General features: G+C 46.2%; 1 protein-coding gene across 1 annotated transcript in view; it reads right to left on the reverse strand.

The window, feature by feature from the left end:
• The window catches only part of TSPOAP1 (TSPO associated protein 1), a 66656-nt gene that overhangs the window by 28583 nt on the left and 22163 nt on the right, over positions 1 to 15910 (reverse strand). Inside the window, exons 6-14 of the mRNA XM_063402319.1 lie at positions 13791 to 13898; positions 12899 to 12982; positions 12139 to 12228; positions 11299 to 11421; positions 10819 to 10923; positions 10045 to 10095; positions 3848 to 4031; positions 3327 to 3547; positions 1046 to 1155 (exon numbers count right to left, since the gene is read on the reverse strand). Of these exons, the coding sequence (XP_063258389.1) occupies positions 1046 to 1155; positions 3327 to 3547; positions 3848 to 4031; positions 10045 to 10095; positions 10819 to 10923; positions 11299 to 11421; positions 12139 to 12228; positions 12899 to 12982; positions 13791 to 13898 (1076 nt within the window). The remainder of the gene's footprint in view (positions 1 to 1045; positions 1156 to 3326; positions 3548 to 3847; positions 4032 to 10044; positions 10096 to 10818; positions 10924 to 11298; positions 11422 to 12138; positions 12229 to 12898; positions 12983 to 13790; positions 13899 to 15910) is intronic.

The following is a 15910-nucleotide window of genomic DNA, read 5'->3' on the forward strand; positions in this document are numbered from 1 at the left end:
CCTTTATCTTTACAAACACCTACTGCCAATTCCTGCTCTTTACCCCTTAAAAGGGATTTCAACATGCTGAAGCAATGTTTACCTCTCTGTGATCTGACTGAGACTTTATGGGGGCCCAAGACTACATGAAGACACAGATCACATTTGATGTGCTCCTCACAAGCATGGAATCATCCTCATTCTTTTCCTCCCAATGGAAAAGCTGACGGATAGGTAATACACTGAACTGTAGCGACTTGGACTTGACCATGATGGCTCAGTGAATGGCAAGAGTTATCAAAATAATCTGGGTTTATTCTGTGCTTTTTTTTTTTTTTTTTTTTTTTTTTTTTTTTTTTTTTTTTTTTTTTTGGTCCCTTAAAAATTACATCCCTAAACACTTTGGCAAAAAATTCCAGGAATTCTAAGCTGAAAATTTCTTGGATTGTTGGAATAAGATAATTGTTGGAATAAGATTTCTCGGAGAAAACTTCTTTCACTATTCTGAAAAAATAGACAATTCAATGAATATGTCAGGTCCAACTAATTTTCAACAGAGAACAATATTCAAAGTTTCATACAGTGCTGTTCACTGAACAGCTACTGAGCTTAATGTGCTTTTCTTGAGCTAAGCCTGGATTGTGCAGGAAGTATCAGGTCTCAAATCATGGAATGGTTTGAGTTGAAAGGGACCCTAAAGCTCATCTCATTCCACCCCCCACCATGGGCATTCCACTATCCCAAGCTGCTCCAAGCCCTGTCCAACCTGGCCTTGGAGAAGGGGCAGCCACAGCTTCTCTGGGCACCCTGTGCCAGGGCCTCTGCATCCTCACAGGGAACAATTACTTCCCAATATCCCATCTATCTCTGTCTAAGCTCTCCCCAGAGCCTTCTCCTTTTCAGGCTAGACACCCCCAGCTCTCCCAGTGTGAAAATCCCATGGAGAAATAAGAAAAAAGGTTTAACCTACTATTATCCACACCTAACAGTGGTGAATCCTAGAGAAGAAGGGATCTGTGGATAACCTGTGTAGCTTCACAGAGCACAAGCAATGACCACTCAGTACCTGTATCGAGCTAAGAACACCTGGAGCTTTGCAGGGCCTTGGCTGCCCGGCTCTGGCATGATGGAGATGCTGTCAACATCCAGTTCTTCCATTTCACTTGCAGTGTCCACCTAAAAATGTTAAAAGATAAGGATCTCAGTAAAGGAATACTCAGAGTGTTTGTACATAGTGAACATGTCCTCTGAACTCCTGGCTGGTGTCAGTCTGGCTCCTGGGCTAAGAACCATCTCTAAGAATGACTTTTTAGGTGAGGAAGTAGTAATACAAAGCAACAGCTCCAAATTGGAGCTTCAGGGCTTCTAGTCAGACATCAGCAAAAACTCCTTGCCCAGGTGGATGATACAGCCTTGGGAACAGTTCCCAGAGCTGGGGGATCTCCATTCTTGAAGACCCTGTAACCTGAGCTCAGCAAAGCCATAGCCACAGCCACACCAATCTAGAGCTGGTGACAGTCTCACTGGAGCAGGAGATTGGACTAGAGGCTCTGGAGACCTCTTCCACCCCACACATCCACTAATTCAGTTATGTTGATTTCTTGCTACCTCTAAATGGTAGCTGTGTCTATGTGCAACACAAATGTCAACCTGAACAAAACAAGTTCTGTTGGATGTTGGGGGTCTTTAACTGCTTCTGTCCTCTCCAACACCTCTAAATGTTCTGTAGGATGTCTGTGTACTTTAGACGGAGCTTTGACTGGAACCTTTGGGTTTAGCTGGCTCTGCTAACAGCACATGCTGAATTAAGAATCAGAGCAGGAAACCCCCCTTCCTGTTACAACCTCTCCCTTTCTAGCCAGCAGATCCTTCTGCACTTCCTACACTGAGCGCTGCACCCTGAAAGGAATTTGGTGCCTACTAGTGAAGCACCTTTGAGAAATTTCTCTCAGCTGTTTAGATCCCGGTGAAGTTTTGGGATTTTACATCCAGTGGCAATGGGTTGTGCAATGCAATCCTCCTTCTTCAGGCAATGCACTCCCTGGGGTTTGTCTGTCATTGTGCCAATGGACCAATTCAGGCTGCCTTTTAAAAGCAGACTTCAAGGCAAACATGTTTTTGATGAAGACCCACTGCAGGCACCAGAACACAAAGTATTTTTTCTAATGCATGAAGAGTCAGAGTCAGTCTTGGGAAGAGTTCAGAGCACCTTTTCAAGGTACTGCAGTTTCTGTAATGCAATCCTGCCCCACATCCTTGGAGAACATCTGCAACACCCAAATGAAGGGGCTTAGCCTGGAATGTTCCCACAATTATGTGCTGTGGAAGCACTCCAGGCATTGGCTCTTTTCCAAGGGTCCCACACTGACCTCTGCACGTATCTATCTCTCCAGGTAGGCATGGTGGCTTCCAAGGTTTCTCTTGTAGGCAAAAAAAGTAGGCATTCTTTTCTGCTATTGAATTGCTAACAGTTCCATACCTGTTCTTCCCCAGGTGTGACCTTCACTTTGCCTCTGAACATGGCACCTTCCTGAGCTCTTACACAGTGGGAGGCTCTGCCTGGCACTGAAGCAGCCCTTTGTTGTGGGTGTCCTGACCTGAGCACTTCAGCACTTCAGTGGCTTTGGTGCTCAGGAAACCCTAAAAGAACAAAAGGTGCCCCTCACCTGGCCCTGCTCACAGCACTTCTCTACCCTAAACTGTACCCTCAAGATCAACCCCTGCTCAAGTGAACCCCACACCACCACGAAGGGGCTCCTGGGGAGAAGAAGCAACCACCATTGAGGAGATCTTGGTGACACACACATGTAAAACCTGTTAGTTGTATCCCTCTTAGCACAAGCTTGGCATCTTCTCACGGTTTCTTCATCAAGTAATAGTTTAGTAATTAAAAACACCTGACAAGAAGTTTGAAGTTCCTCATTCACAGCGCAAGGCCAAAAATAGTCCGGACACAGTTTCTCCCCATGCTAAAAATTCCAGTTTGTAGCCTTTATGTGGCAGCTGAGATGCCACAAGGAAGCTTAGCAAGAGCTATCCCACAAATCCCATTCCACTCCTTCTCCAAGCTCCCAGACACTGTCTAACCAGTTGTTTCCTTCATAGAGCACAGCAATATATTCAAATGAGTATTACAGACATAGCATCCAAGGTAATCTCAGTATTTTCACACAGTTTTTCTCTTGTTTATCCCATTTTCTCCAGGCAGCCAGAAGGGAATGAATGCAACCTTACTGGTGAATAAATGTGACCTTACTGGGGAATGACTGCAACTTCACTGGTGCTCTCAGCAATGCATTTATTCCCTTCTGGAAGGCACAGGCAGCAGAGGAGACTCCCATACTGACCTCTGGAGTTGGGCAGGATTTGGGGCTGTTCTGCATGGATTCAGATTTTGAAGAGCTGGACTGAGACTCCCCTTTTTTGGATTGTTTCTGAGCACTGCTGGGAGCAGCTGGGGAGCCCACGGTGCTGTCTGGCCCCCGCTGTGACAGCTCCAGTTCATCACTCCCTTCATTGTGAACCCTTTTTGTGCTCTGATGGAGGAACAAGCCAGGAACAGCTGACTCTGCAATAAAATCAATTGTCCATTAGTAACAGCCACAGGCAGGATACAGGATCAGCAATGAGCATCCCAGGGAGCAGCTCAAGTCTCTACAATAGTGCCTCCTTCAACAGACTGGTCACCTGAGCTCTCCCTGGCCACAGAAATGCCAACTTCTCTTTACAAAATGAACCAAAAGTATTTACAATAGGGACAGAGATGCCAAAATGGCACTAAACATTTGCATTATCTCCTTTAGTCCTTTTCATTTACGTAAGTATCAACCCATTTGTCAAAGCCCTCTCAGGCACGTGCAGCAATTACCCTTCTCCCAGCAGAGCTGTGGGGTGGAGCTGCACAGAGCAAGAGGCAGCTCTGAAGTCACCAGAGTGGAGGTGAGAAGGTCGATTTTTCCTGTTTGAAGCCGGAATTCTTGAAGCTCCTGCGACAGGAGGCTGAACTGCTCTGTTTGACTGCGACACTGGTCTTCCAGATCCTTCACCCGGGCCTGCCAGGAGAGAACAAGGTGAGGAACAAATCCCTGTCGAAACACTGAGGGGTTCCAAACAGGATTTGCTTTTGCTGCATCTGTTCCCAGACTCTGAGCAGCTAAAGGATGCTTTTAAACGCCCTGCCTAGGAACACTGTTCCTAGGAAACTGTTCCACTGGAAACTGGCAGACTCACACCTCTACTTATCTTAGAAAAGCTGAGGCTCATCATCTCTGAGGAAGCTGACTACAAACTCCATTAGGACTTATCCCCAAAATTCTGGGTTTGAACTTCAATATCTTCTCTCAGCCCTGTACAAGACCAGATGAGATAGGTCAGAGACAAATAAGCCTTAAAAAGATTCAAAAGGCTTTGCATGGTTTTTGGAGCATTAAAATCATGTCTCCAAAAGGAACTGCTCTCTCAGTTTTGTCCATCACTCCAGAGGCTCCAGCAAGCTCCCAAAACCTTAAGCTGACTTCCCCACCATTCCAAACAGGACCACCAACTGTCTCTCCGGACCTCAGCTCCTCCAGGCACTAGGAAGGGCAAAGAGCACACAGGCCCATGTTACAGAACTCTTCTTTGATATGGGAAGCCCACACACTTTACCTCCTGGTCCTACAGGGATCATTTACTCCAGGCAAATGCATGTTGAGGACAAGCTACACCTTAGCAAGATGAGGTGCCAAGGAGCCTTGAGAAACACTGTGGAGAGCGAAGGACACATTCCTGCTAGAGAATGATTTGTATTTTTCCATATTCTCTTTTTACCATCTCTAGAACTTCTCCTTACAAAAAATTGCTGAATCCTGGCTGTCTTTACACATCCCCACATTCCCCAAGGTTGTAGGCAATTCAATTCCCAGGTGATTGCAATTGCACCTTTCCCTCCTCTAACTGTTTCTTGTAGGTATGATGTACCAAAACAGATGACTGCACTGCACTCTTAAAACTTTTCCATTCTACCAAATGTATTTGAAGTGTTTTTTCTCTATCCAACTCAAAAAATAAATGATGCCTTGAAATATTACATGAGACACGCAGTCTGAGCTTTTAAGCAGCTCTAAAAATAATGTCTGACCTGAAAAAAGCTCTCTCTGTGGTCTCAGAGTAACACAAAAGCTTTTTAGCCACTCCGTAAGGATTCAGGAGGGTCATGCATTTTTATTTGACTATGACATATCTGTTTTAGGTGTTTCACTTTATTACTTGTTCCCTGCACAAGTCCAAAGGTGCTCTCCTGCTCTAAGGAAAGCGTGATCAAGTCTCTCAAGTTTGGCAAGAACTATCTCTGAACTGAATTCAGACGGCCGGACTAACTTCCAGAAGTGTCTGTGTTATCCACTTGCTCAGAGTGAACTCCTTGTTTACTAAGTCACGGTGCACATTGCCATTATGAGTGTTTGAATTTACTTACAGTTTGGATTTTTCACGTAAAGACTTCTCCCCTCTAACATTACATCTTAAGAGAGAAAAGAAACTCCCAACAGAAAGAACAGTTGCACTGTATCAAAGGAGGGCTTCCTCAAGTCCAACATCCATCCCTAATCTCACATTGGGACAGAGCCTACAACAACAAACAGGTACAGAATGACTGCAGGACCAGAGGGGAATTTCCTGTCTTCTCTGGAGACATGAGCCAGCAGATGCATCTGGATATTGTGTTTAATAACATCATAATAGTACCTCGTCCTGTAAATTCGTAAACCACAGTTTAAATCCATTTACACTGGCAGCCAAGCCAACAGCCCAGATAATTCACAGTTTAATTCTAAGACACCTCATTCGTCAGATGTCTTTTCAATCTGCTATTCCAAACAACATACAAACATGCCTTAAGTACTACTGCCACAGCAAACATAAGGTGTACTTCTAGCAGCTACTTGCAGGGGACTGCAGACAGCTGGGAAGCAACAGGTTTCCTGGGCAGGGTTGGGAGGCAGAAGGATAAGGAAGAGGAGGCCCAAGGAGGTTCAGGGAACCAGCTGGAATCAAGCTCCAGACACAGAGAGGACTTCTGTGTCTGTGCCCAACCCAATGTCAGGAGAAAGAGGAGACCTCCCACGATCGGGACTGGACTTCCAGAAGAGGCTGCAAGAGCAGGAGCAGAGCCTGGTGGGGTCAGTGTAACCCCCAACTCAGGAACTAATTCTCCACACCCAACCACCACCAGCTCAGCCCCATCCTCTAAGACACTCCTCTCATTCTTGGCTGGTCTGTTCCACTTCTCCAGCTCATGCTCTCCTTTCAGATGTCCCTTGTTCCTCTTCTTTGTACCTTCTGCTATGCACTTTTGAGTGCACTGCAGCGCACTTTCCCATTTTGCTAGAAGGGAATTCTACAGGTGTGCATTCCCAAATTCTTGCTAAAAGCAGGGCTCATGCCAAAGGAATTAAAGGAACATACATAACTCCACATCAGTGTGGGTGCAACTTCTACAGGATGTGAGCATATCCCAATAAAGTTCTTTCCTCAGAGTTCCCACCACTTTACTGCTTTTTTGACCAACTTGTGGCTTTTTTTTTTTAAAATCCCCTACCTCGAACCCTGCATCTCCTGTGCCAGCAGGGAATTCTGAGCCCACCAACAGGCACGTTCAGTCCCTGCTTTCTCTCCTCCATGTGCCTTTGTGCAGTCAGTGTCACCTGCATTTTATCTCCCCATCCCTCCTGATATTTCTGCCAGATTGGAAGGTTTTAAAGAAGTTTTCTATCAGCTACAAACCCCAGCACTTCTATACCAGCCTTCTTTCCAAACTACCTGTGAACAGGCCAGCTAGCAAAGCTCCCAGGCTGGAACTTCATTAGTTACTACCTCATCTAGGAAAACTATTATCCACAATCTCTGCTTCCCATCTTCCACCCAATTACAAAGCCAGCAGGACTCGTCTTCTCCACAACACTCACTTGCAATGTTGTCACCACTGCCTTTGGGGTTTGAAGGAAACATTTCACTCTTGGACTGCAAAGACACTTAAATGTGGAGAAGGAGCACAGTTGGACAATTCCAAAAATCTGTAAGTGCCAAAAAAAGTAAGCTCCTAATTCTAATTGGTCAAGAAAGCAAGGCACTTGAAGAGAAAAGCAGCTGCTCCATCAAACTTGTAGTGGGAGCTCCTCTTATTACATTTATTTCTTGGCAGTAACACTCTTGCAATCTTTTCCAGAGTATAGTTAAAACAAGAATATCAAGCAACTACCAAAGTCAGAACAGAGGGAAAAATGTCCTGTTTGACAACATTAGAGCAGTACCTGCATGCAATCCAAAGTACTCTGGGAGCAAGAAGGAAAGCAAAAGGAGATATCAAACCACATCAGCGGTTACACTACAACACTCTGCCAAAGATAACCCAACCCTCAGTCTGAATGAAATTGTCTTCTCATCAAATTACAGTGTCTGCCTTGTTCCGTACTGAGATTCCCACCTCATTCCCAGAAGCATCTGCTTGCCAAACAAAAGCTAAATCCTACACACCAAACGCATTAATAAGATAATCAGGCACTTTTTGAGGGCCTCCAAATCACAGTGTGCTTTGAGATAAATGACAATATGCTTAGAGTGGCTGTTAAATTTCAAGCCCCCTTTTCCAAGCACATTGCACCCACTGAAAAATGGATGGAATGGACATTCTATGCCCAGACCTATCCCCAGATCTGAGATCATGGAGTTCTGGGAACCAAAGCACAGCTCAGAACCTAGATGTGACAGGATCTTAAGCAGCTGACAGCCTGCTCAGTCCTGCATCCTGCTCCTAAGCCAGGGAAAACAAGCAAAGACGAGCTCTGGTCCCCTCATTTCCTAACAAAACTGGATTCCTGGAAGGAGGCTGTCTCTTTTTGTATCTATGCAGTGTCAAAGGCAGTTGAAGTCTTGTCTCATGTACTTTGGAACCACTGAACTCCCTCATTCCCACAACCATAACCCTCAAGCTTTTCTTCCTAAGCCAACATAGTGCTTCTTCTCCATGGCATTTCTGCACACATTCCATACTCTCCTCATCCCTGTCACTGCCTTATCTCAGAACTACAGAATACCTGAGGCTGAAGGAGATCACCTGGGGCACTGGGATCACCTGATCCAAGCCAGAGCAGGGCTGCCGAGAGCTCTGTCCAATTCTGAACATCTCCAAGGAGAGAAGCTCTACTTATGACTATCATGGGACAGAACTCTTCAAACAGGAAAATGGACTACACTCATTCTTCATTAATATCACATCAAAAAGCAATTCAAGCACATGTAAAAAAAACAATACATAGCACAGGTACCTTGAACCCTTTAATTATGCCATACACTCGTGTTCTAGAATGACTATGCTAAGTAATTTAAATGACTGTTGCTCTGCATTAAACTGGCTTTTAATGACAGTTCCTCTTTCTTTGGTCCACTTTATAAAATTCAGGGTCAGGTTGAATTGGGCTCTGAGAAACCTGGTCTAGTGGAAGGTGTCCCTGCCTATAGCAGGAGGTGGAACTGAATGAACTTTCCAATCCAAACCATTCAATGATTCTGTGATCTCTGTACCAGTAACATTAAAGCAAGAATATTTAACTGATAAGACCCTTGCAGAAGAATATTACCTTCAAACACAGAATAAGAGGACTGTCTCTTTCTTCCTTTGCACACGGAGATGTCTGGTTTAAACCTAAGTAGCTTCTCCAACCCCTCACTGAGTTAGTTCAGAAAATGTTTGGCAAACATCATAGAATCATCAAATCCCAGAAGGGTTTGGACTGGAAGGGACTTTAAAAGCTCATCTTGTTCCATGGGCAGGGACACTTTTCACTAGACCAGGCTGCTCCAATGGCCTTGAAACAGAACTACAGCAACACTCCCTTCCCCTAAAGGCTGCTCAGAATCCATTTGAACACCAGCTGATGTACAGCAGTACCTGTATCAGCTGATCCCACCTCTGCAGCCAAACGCAGAGGTCGCCAAAGGGATGTGGCAAGGGCACAAGATATAGTGTCACATCCCCCAGTACTCACCCAACCTACAACATTTCAATCCTGTTCAGCAGGAGCCCAGCACTCTTGGGCTCTACAGCTCAGACACTGGACAGGCCCCACCCAAAGTTGGTGCTATTTGCATTCATGGAGCAATCTCCTCCACGAAGGACACTTCCCATCTGCATCGACAGTCCTGGGCTCCCAAAGCCACAGAGCTGCACAGCGGTGGGCACAGGGCGTTCACTCTGACAGCCCTGACCGTCAGAGACAGGAGACAGGAGCACCGGCCCAAGAGATCTCACTGTCTGGGGGTACAGTAAGAGCTTTTGCTCATCTCAGATGTTTCAGTGCTCAGAAAACCTCTGAGAGAGAAGATGCTTCCCTTGCTTCCCTTGCCACCACACCGAACTCAACCCCCTCTGGCAGTCACTAAATTGTCACATCAAGTTCCAGGGTCTGGCACTGTGCCTTTGGAGCTCCAGGAATCCAATGTTTTCTCCACAGTCACCCTGACAGACACTGAGCTGATGCCAATCAACCTCAAAGCAGTGCTCAGCACATCTGCCAGGCTGCACAGGTACAATGTCAGCCACTAGCCAAAGCACATTCCCTGTGTGCATGTTAGATCAAATGGGACAAGGGAGCTACCTCAAGCTTCATCACTCCTCATGTTCAGGTTTTCGTATTTTTAGCTAATAATTTTTTATTTTTCCCTAATAAAACAAACAGAGTACACATACACAAGACAAATTTTTAATCCCATGGACACAAGCATTCTCCTTGCACATGATGCTCGAAAATGGAACAGGCAGATCTGAGTTTGATTACTAAATGCATCCCTAAAAGAGTTTTTGGGTGTGATCTGAATGAAGTAACCGATCTAAGGACTGAGCAGGCCAGGATATAATTCCCTGAACTTTGACCCAAATATTACTTTCACTGCAGCAACGTGTTGCATCCAATCAAGGCATTACAGCATTTTGCTCAAGAACCAACAAAACCCAGGGCACCCAAACTGGTATTATAAACAAAAGGTACCACATCTGGAGCCACTAACCCCTCTTGTTTCTTTCTGTCTTACCTCTAGAAGCTGTACTGCTCCCTCATGTTCCCTTCTTGCCTCTGCCTGCGCCTAAGGGAAAATAAGGAAGGGAGTAAATCAGAAAGCAGCCAACCTGAGTTCACTTCTACTATCATCCTACCTTGGTAGTCCACTGTAGACTGAAGCACCAGTGAGGTGCTTGGTGAGGAGCAGCCGAGGGAGCTGGGAAAGGGGATCAGACTGGAGAAAAGGCGGCTCAGGGAGGACTTTCTGGCTCCCTGACAGGAGGGTGCTGCCAGAGGGTGGTTAGGCTCTGCTCCCAGGGAGCAAGGGACAGGACAAGGGAAAATGGCATCAAGCTGTGCAGGGGCAGGCTCAGGCTGAATATTGAGAAAATTTCTTCACAGTCCCTGGCACAGACTGTCCAGCACAGTGGTGAAGTCACTATCCCTGGGGCAGTTTAACAGCTGTGTAGATGTGGCTTTTGGGGACATGGGTCAGTGATGGCCTTGCAGTGCTGGGGGAATGGATGGATTCGATCTTGGAGGGCTTTTCCAATCTTACTGATTCCATTGTTTTATGATTTAAACCACTGTACAGTCTGGAAATATCTCTGGGCTCTGGACATACAGCAGTGAGAGGTCAGAACTGACATTTAAAAGCAAAGCCCTTCACTTTGCTCAGATACCAGAGTTCACCTGGACTCAGACATTCTTACCTTGTAAACTCACATCTACCTCCTCCATGCACACCTCCAAAGGAAACAAAGTGCAGGAGTCCATTCAGAGAGGAAAACAACCCCCTGGCACATACCTGCTGCAACCGCCGGACCTCCTCTTGCTTCTCCCGCAGGACTAGCAGTGCTTCCTTGTGCTCCACTTCCAGCTGCTGCCTCCGCTCAGCCACATTTCTCATGTGCTGCAGGACAAGGCACACACAGCTGAGGGGAGACACTACTGAAACCCTGTCCTGTGTTACACCAGTGGCCACAAAGCCAAACCAGCACCCGTATTTCATGTCATCATTGCACAAATTAAGAAATTCCCATCACAAGGCAGAGCAACACTGCCATAGAAAACCCTCAAATCAGTGATGGCCACCTCATCTCCCACCCAAATCCCTGAAGCAGCCTTTCCAAAGCACCTCTGCCCAGGGTCTTACAGAAGCAGAATTCCCATGGAAGCACAGAGACAAAAGAACGTTCATAAAAGGCAAACAGACAACCAGTGCCATTCAAAGGCAGCCAGCAGTAGGTGTTTGGACAGTCCTTCCAGCCATGTGGATCCTACTGACCTTCAGCACCTGCTCTAGATGCTCCAGCTTGGTTTGGAGTCCTTGGTTCGTCTGAATTACTGAATCCCGTTCCTGAGTCACTAAAACAACCTGCAGTTTCAGGTCAGCATTCTCAGATTCAACCTGAAGGGAAACGATTTTCAGTGAGCACAAGCAGCCATAGGTGTTCCTTGTAAAAGACAGACCAGTTTATTTCTGTGCTTTCTGTTGGCAATGATACCAAAATTAGGAACCTCCTCTCCCTCAGGTTTTCACTTAAAACAAATAAATGAGCATATGTATCAACCTCAATGTGTAACACTTTATTTGCACACTGCTTTTCTCCCTAGATTCATCTCCCCTCCCCTTTTGCAAGGAGGAAGAGACTGGGATGGGAACAGGCTACATAACGAAAAGATAAAAAAAAAAAAAAAACACACAAGATCTATAAGCATTTTTAATCCTACATGGTAGGATTAAACACAGAGAAGGGGACAGAAAATTCAGTAGCCTGCTGAAATTTTTTCGTCTTTGCCTCCTCCACTTACCACAAGGAATTTTTGGTTCCAGGGTGCACTATGGCTTGGCAACTACCAGCAATGCAAGCAAAGACAAACATTTCCACATATAGCAGTTATTAAATATGGAGAAAGCCTTATACATGGTGACAAATTGACACATAGGATTGACAAATGACTTTCTAACTCTTGTGCATTACATTTGTCCAGAGAAGAAGTGGAGAACAGAAGCCCAGATCAGCACACGACCATTACTGAGCTGGAAACTCGAGAACACCATGTTCTTCTCAGTAGAGTTTTGCACAAGCCAATGCTGCCAATCTCACAAAGACACTGCTTTTACCTGTCCTGCCCACCCAGCCTTCTTATTCAGCTGCAAGTTCTCCTCAGCCAGTCGTGCATTTTCACTCTGCACCTCCTGCAGCTGGATCTCCTGTCCAGAAAGAGCAGGAATTACACCAAGGTCCTCTGTCTAATTCCCCCAGGTTATACTGCAGAGCAGCTCCACTGCTCCTGTTTCCGGATGGTGCAGGATGCTGGTGGGATGCTGCCCAAGGGCTGGGAAGCAACACTGAGCAGCACTGCTCAAACCCAACCCAGCCCTGGGCCGGATGATGGGGTTGGACTTGCACGACCTTTAAGGTCTCTTCCAACCCAAACCCATCTGTGATCTCTTGAGCAAAGCAAAGCAGAAACAGAAGGGGGAAATCCAGATATTCTGCTATGTGCTGCAAACCTCCCTAGAATTACACAGGATTTCAGCCAACAAGAAGCACAAGAAAATGACAGTGGGATGGTGTTATTACTATTTCAATACCTTCCAGGAGTGCCTGTGAAAACGGTTAAGTATCTCCCCAAATTAGCAAAGGCCATGGAATTTCATCCAGTGATTTGTGTAGCTGTACTCGGCCCACAGGTAGCTGAAGGACTAAATAAACAATCACAGCCTTAAGGGCTGGAGCCCTTTTTGACACTGTTCAAATAAACAGAAACACTGGTGACTCCTTATTAAGATGAACTGAAGAGAAACCATAAGAGGCACGCAACAGCTTACCTCCTATTCTCCCATTATGCTCATAACAGTAGACAACAAGAACACTTACTAGTTCTTTGCATCTTTTATGCTTTTTCCTCACTTCATGCTCAAGGTTTTCACATTTTTTGCGCTTTTTCTTGAGTTCAACTTCCTGCATGAAATAAGCAGAAGTAGATCAGCAAGGCTATGCTCTTACAATGCATATGAAATTCAAGCCCAGCCTCTCAAACCCAGTGGTGTATTAGTTATTTTTATTTTCTTACGAAAATCTCTTTGTGACAAACTTAAACAATGTAGAAACCAAGGAAGACTCTTCTAAAAGTTAGGAAAATCAAAAAATAAAACAACTATTCCTCTCTTCCCCAGGCCCTCAGTCTGGAAACAGTTCTGCTCCCACATGCATGGACTGTTCCTATTTATACAGAACAGTAGAGAGGACAAGGTGTGGGGGACAAAACAACAGAGCTGTATACAATTTTCATCTTTAAACACCAGCTGTGCTATTTTAGCTCCTATTCTAATTCCAGTGACACCTAACAGCACAGACACGCTCTTGATCTACAGCTACTCACTACCCCTCAGATGGACAGGAGCTGCTAAACCTCCTCGTGCACTGTCTTAACTGGTGGAATAATTCACAAGGGACACTTCTCATCCACATCTGTCCCCACTTCAACTAAGTCTAAACCAAGCACAGCACAGAACCTACTGGCATATTTCCCTCTCATTTGAGTGTGACATATTCCCCTGCTAGCCCAACACCTGGAGCTGCCACCCAGCAACATCCTGCACGCAGATGGCCTTTGTTTTCCTACCGATTCTCTGAGCTTCCCACTTTTGCAGAGCAGCTGCCCCTAAAAAGACTTTGGTCCTCAAAATCTCTGTATTGCACATGTGAAACCCCCAATGAAAATAAGAAAGCAGCACACTCCTTCCCCCAAACCAGGTTCACAACTCACCAGCTGCTGTATCTGTTTGCTGCTCTCCTGTTTTGTTACAGCATTTTTGGGAGGAAAATTTTCATGTCCTTCAGAGGCAGGTCCCAGTGGTTGCACACCTGCTTCCACCTGAAAGCAGAAGAGATGCCAGAGAGCTCAGAGACATCCTGAGACTACAGAGCATGCTAAGGGAAAAGGGACTTTCCTGGCAGTACCACCCAAGAAAGCAGTGCTCCACAGGGAACTCCTGATCTCTTAGCTGCACCACTAAAGCTGGACACCTTGCCAGAGATCTCTTGCGCTGGGAATCTCCTGGAGCCCAGTGTCAACCAGCCCAGCTTGACTGAAGCACCCCTGAGGAACAGTGGGCTCCTGGAAGCTCTCAGATCCAAGCTCCCATTTGTGCCTCACCTAAGGACTCAATGAGAGGCAGAAGCACCACCTTTCAAGGCCCTCCCCAAAGCAACACAGAGAGGAGAAGGGAGAACATAGCCAACAAAGGGCAGAAATAAGAGAAGACGTCAGAATCTAAGGGCAGGGAAGAGCAGACAAACACTATCAACAAATCCCACCTCTGCTGGCAGCTGGGAAGGGCTGAAATGTCAGCAGTGCCATGGCTTATGTGCCACCACCAAACCAGATGAAAGGAGACACTTTCTATACACATTCGAACACAAGTTTCTAACAAAATGCCCTTTCATTTGGGTCACAGACAAGCACACCTTAATCCTCTGAAGTTTTGTTCTCGGCTGATAGTTGACATTGTCTGCCCAGTTAAACATTAACTGTAAATTTATTTTTGATAAACAGATTTCAGGGACAGATCTTTAAGATCATCAAAGCAAACCTGTGCCGTGAGGAAGCAGTAGGACTTTATGAAATCATCTCAGCCTTAGCCTTCAGCTGACCTCTCCCCAGACATGGGGCTCCTCATTTTACTCTGAATGCCTCTAGTGCTGAGGGTTCCATGGGATGAGGTCTGAGCTCCCTGTACAGCCAGTCATTAGGGCAGTGTCTAAGCACTGTATGTAGGATGTGATTTTTAACCTATTTTTGGCTTGAAAGACATAGGTTTTCTCTACATTTATACTCATGGCTCTTCTGCTGAAAGCCTGAGAGCCCCAAGAGCTCAGACTCAAACACAGGCTACCAAGGATGTCTCATTTTTTGCTACAAAGAAAATTCTGAAATCACCTCCCATATGAACGTTGTTCCCTACCATCTATGGAATAAAGTTCACTGCAGAGTCTGACAGTTTGAGCACCGATCAGCACGTGGAAATCTTGGGATCCTGCACTCAAGCCACAGCACCTCAAGGGTCCCCCTATTTATCTGTGGAATAGCCCTGTGGAAATGTTTTTGAGACTTTTTGGTTTTCAACCACCTTGCTCATACTAAGTTTCAAACTGGTATTTCAGAGAATCCCAGAATCACTGTGTTTGGAAAAGACTTGCAAGCCCATACAACTCCAGCTGTGCCCAATCCCCACCTTGTCCCCAGCTCAGAGCTCTGAGTGCCACGTCCAGGCCTTCCTTGGACTCTTCCAGGGATGGGCACTCCACACCTCCCTGAGCAGCTCCGCCAAGGCATGACCACCCATTCCAGGAAGAAATTCCTGCTGATGTCCACCTTGAGCCTCCTCTGGCCCAGCCTGAGGCCATTGCCTCTCCTCCCGTCCCTGTTCCCTGGGAGCAGAGCCCTACCCCCCCCAGCTGTCCCCTCCTGTCAGGAGTTGTGCAGAGCCACAAGGTCCCCCCTGAGCCTCCTTTTCTCCAGGCTGAGCCCCTTTTCCAGCTCCCTCAGCTCCTCCCTCAGCTGCTTCCTCAGGGGCTTCAGCCTGGGGTGATCCATGGTACAGGGTTCAGCCAAGGGACTGGCAACAGCCTCCTCCCTTCACCAGTGCTGTCAGATTTAGCCTTGCTGACTTTGTCAGCCAGAAAATCTTCTGGCAGTGAGGACAGACTCTCCTGAGTCAGAGAAACAAAGCACATGCACAAGAAAAGCCACCTTGTCTGACAGAACCTGCAGGATCAGGTGGAAATCAAAGTATGTAAGGCTCATTCAAGGAAGGTAAGGGCAGGGCAGAGGGAAAAACACATCTGTGCATCCCTCTTCATCACAACGAAATCTGGGGGGGGGGG

This window comes from Prinia subflava, chromosome 8 (assembly GCF_021018805.1).
Source record: "Prinia subflava isolate CZ2003 ecotype Zambia chromosome 8, Cam_Psub_1.2, whole genome shotgun sequence".
NCBI classification, from domain to species: domain Eukaryota; kingdom Metazoa; phylum Chordata; class Aves; order Passeriformes; family Cisticolidae; genus Prinia; species Prinia subflava.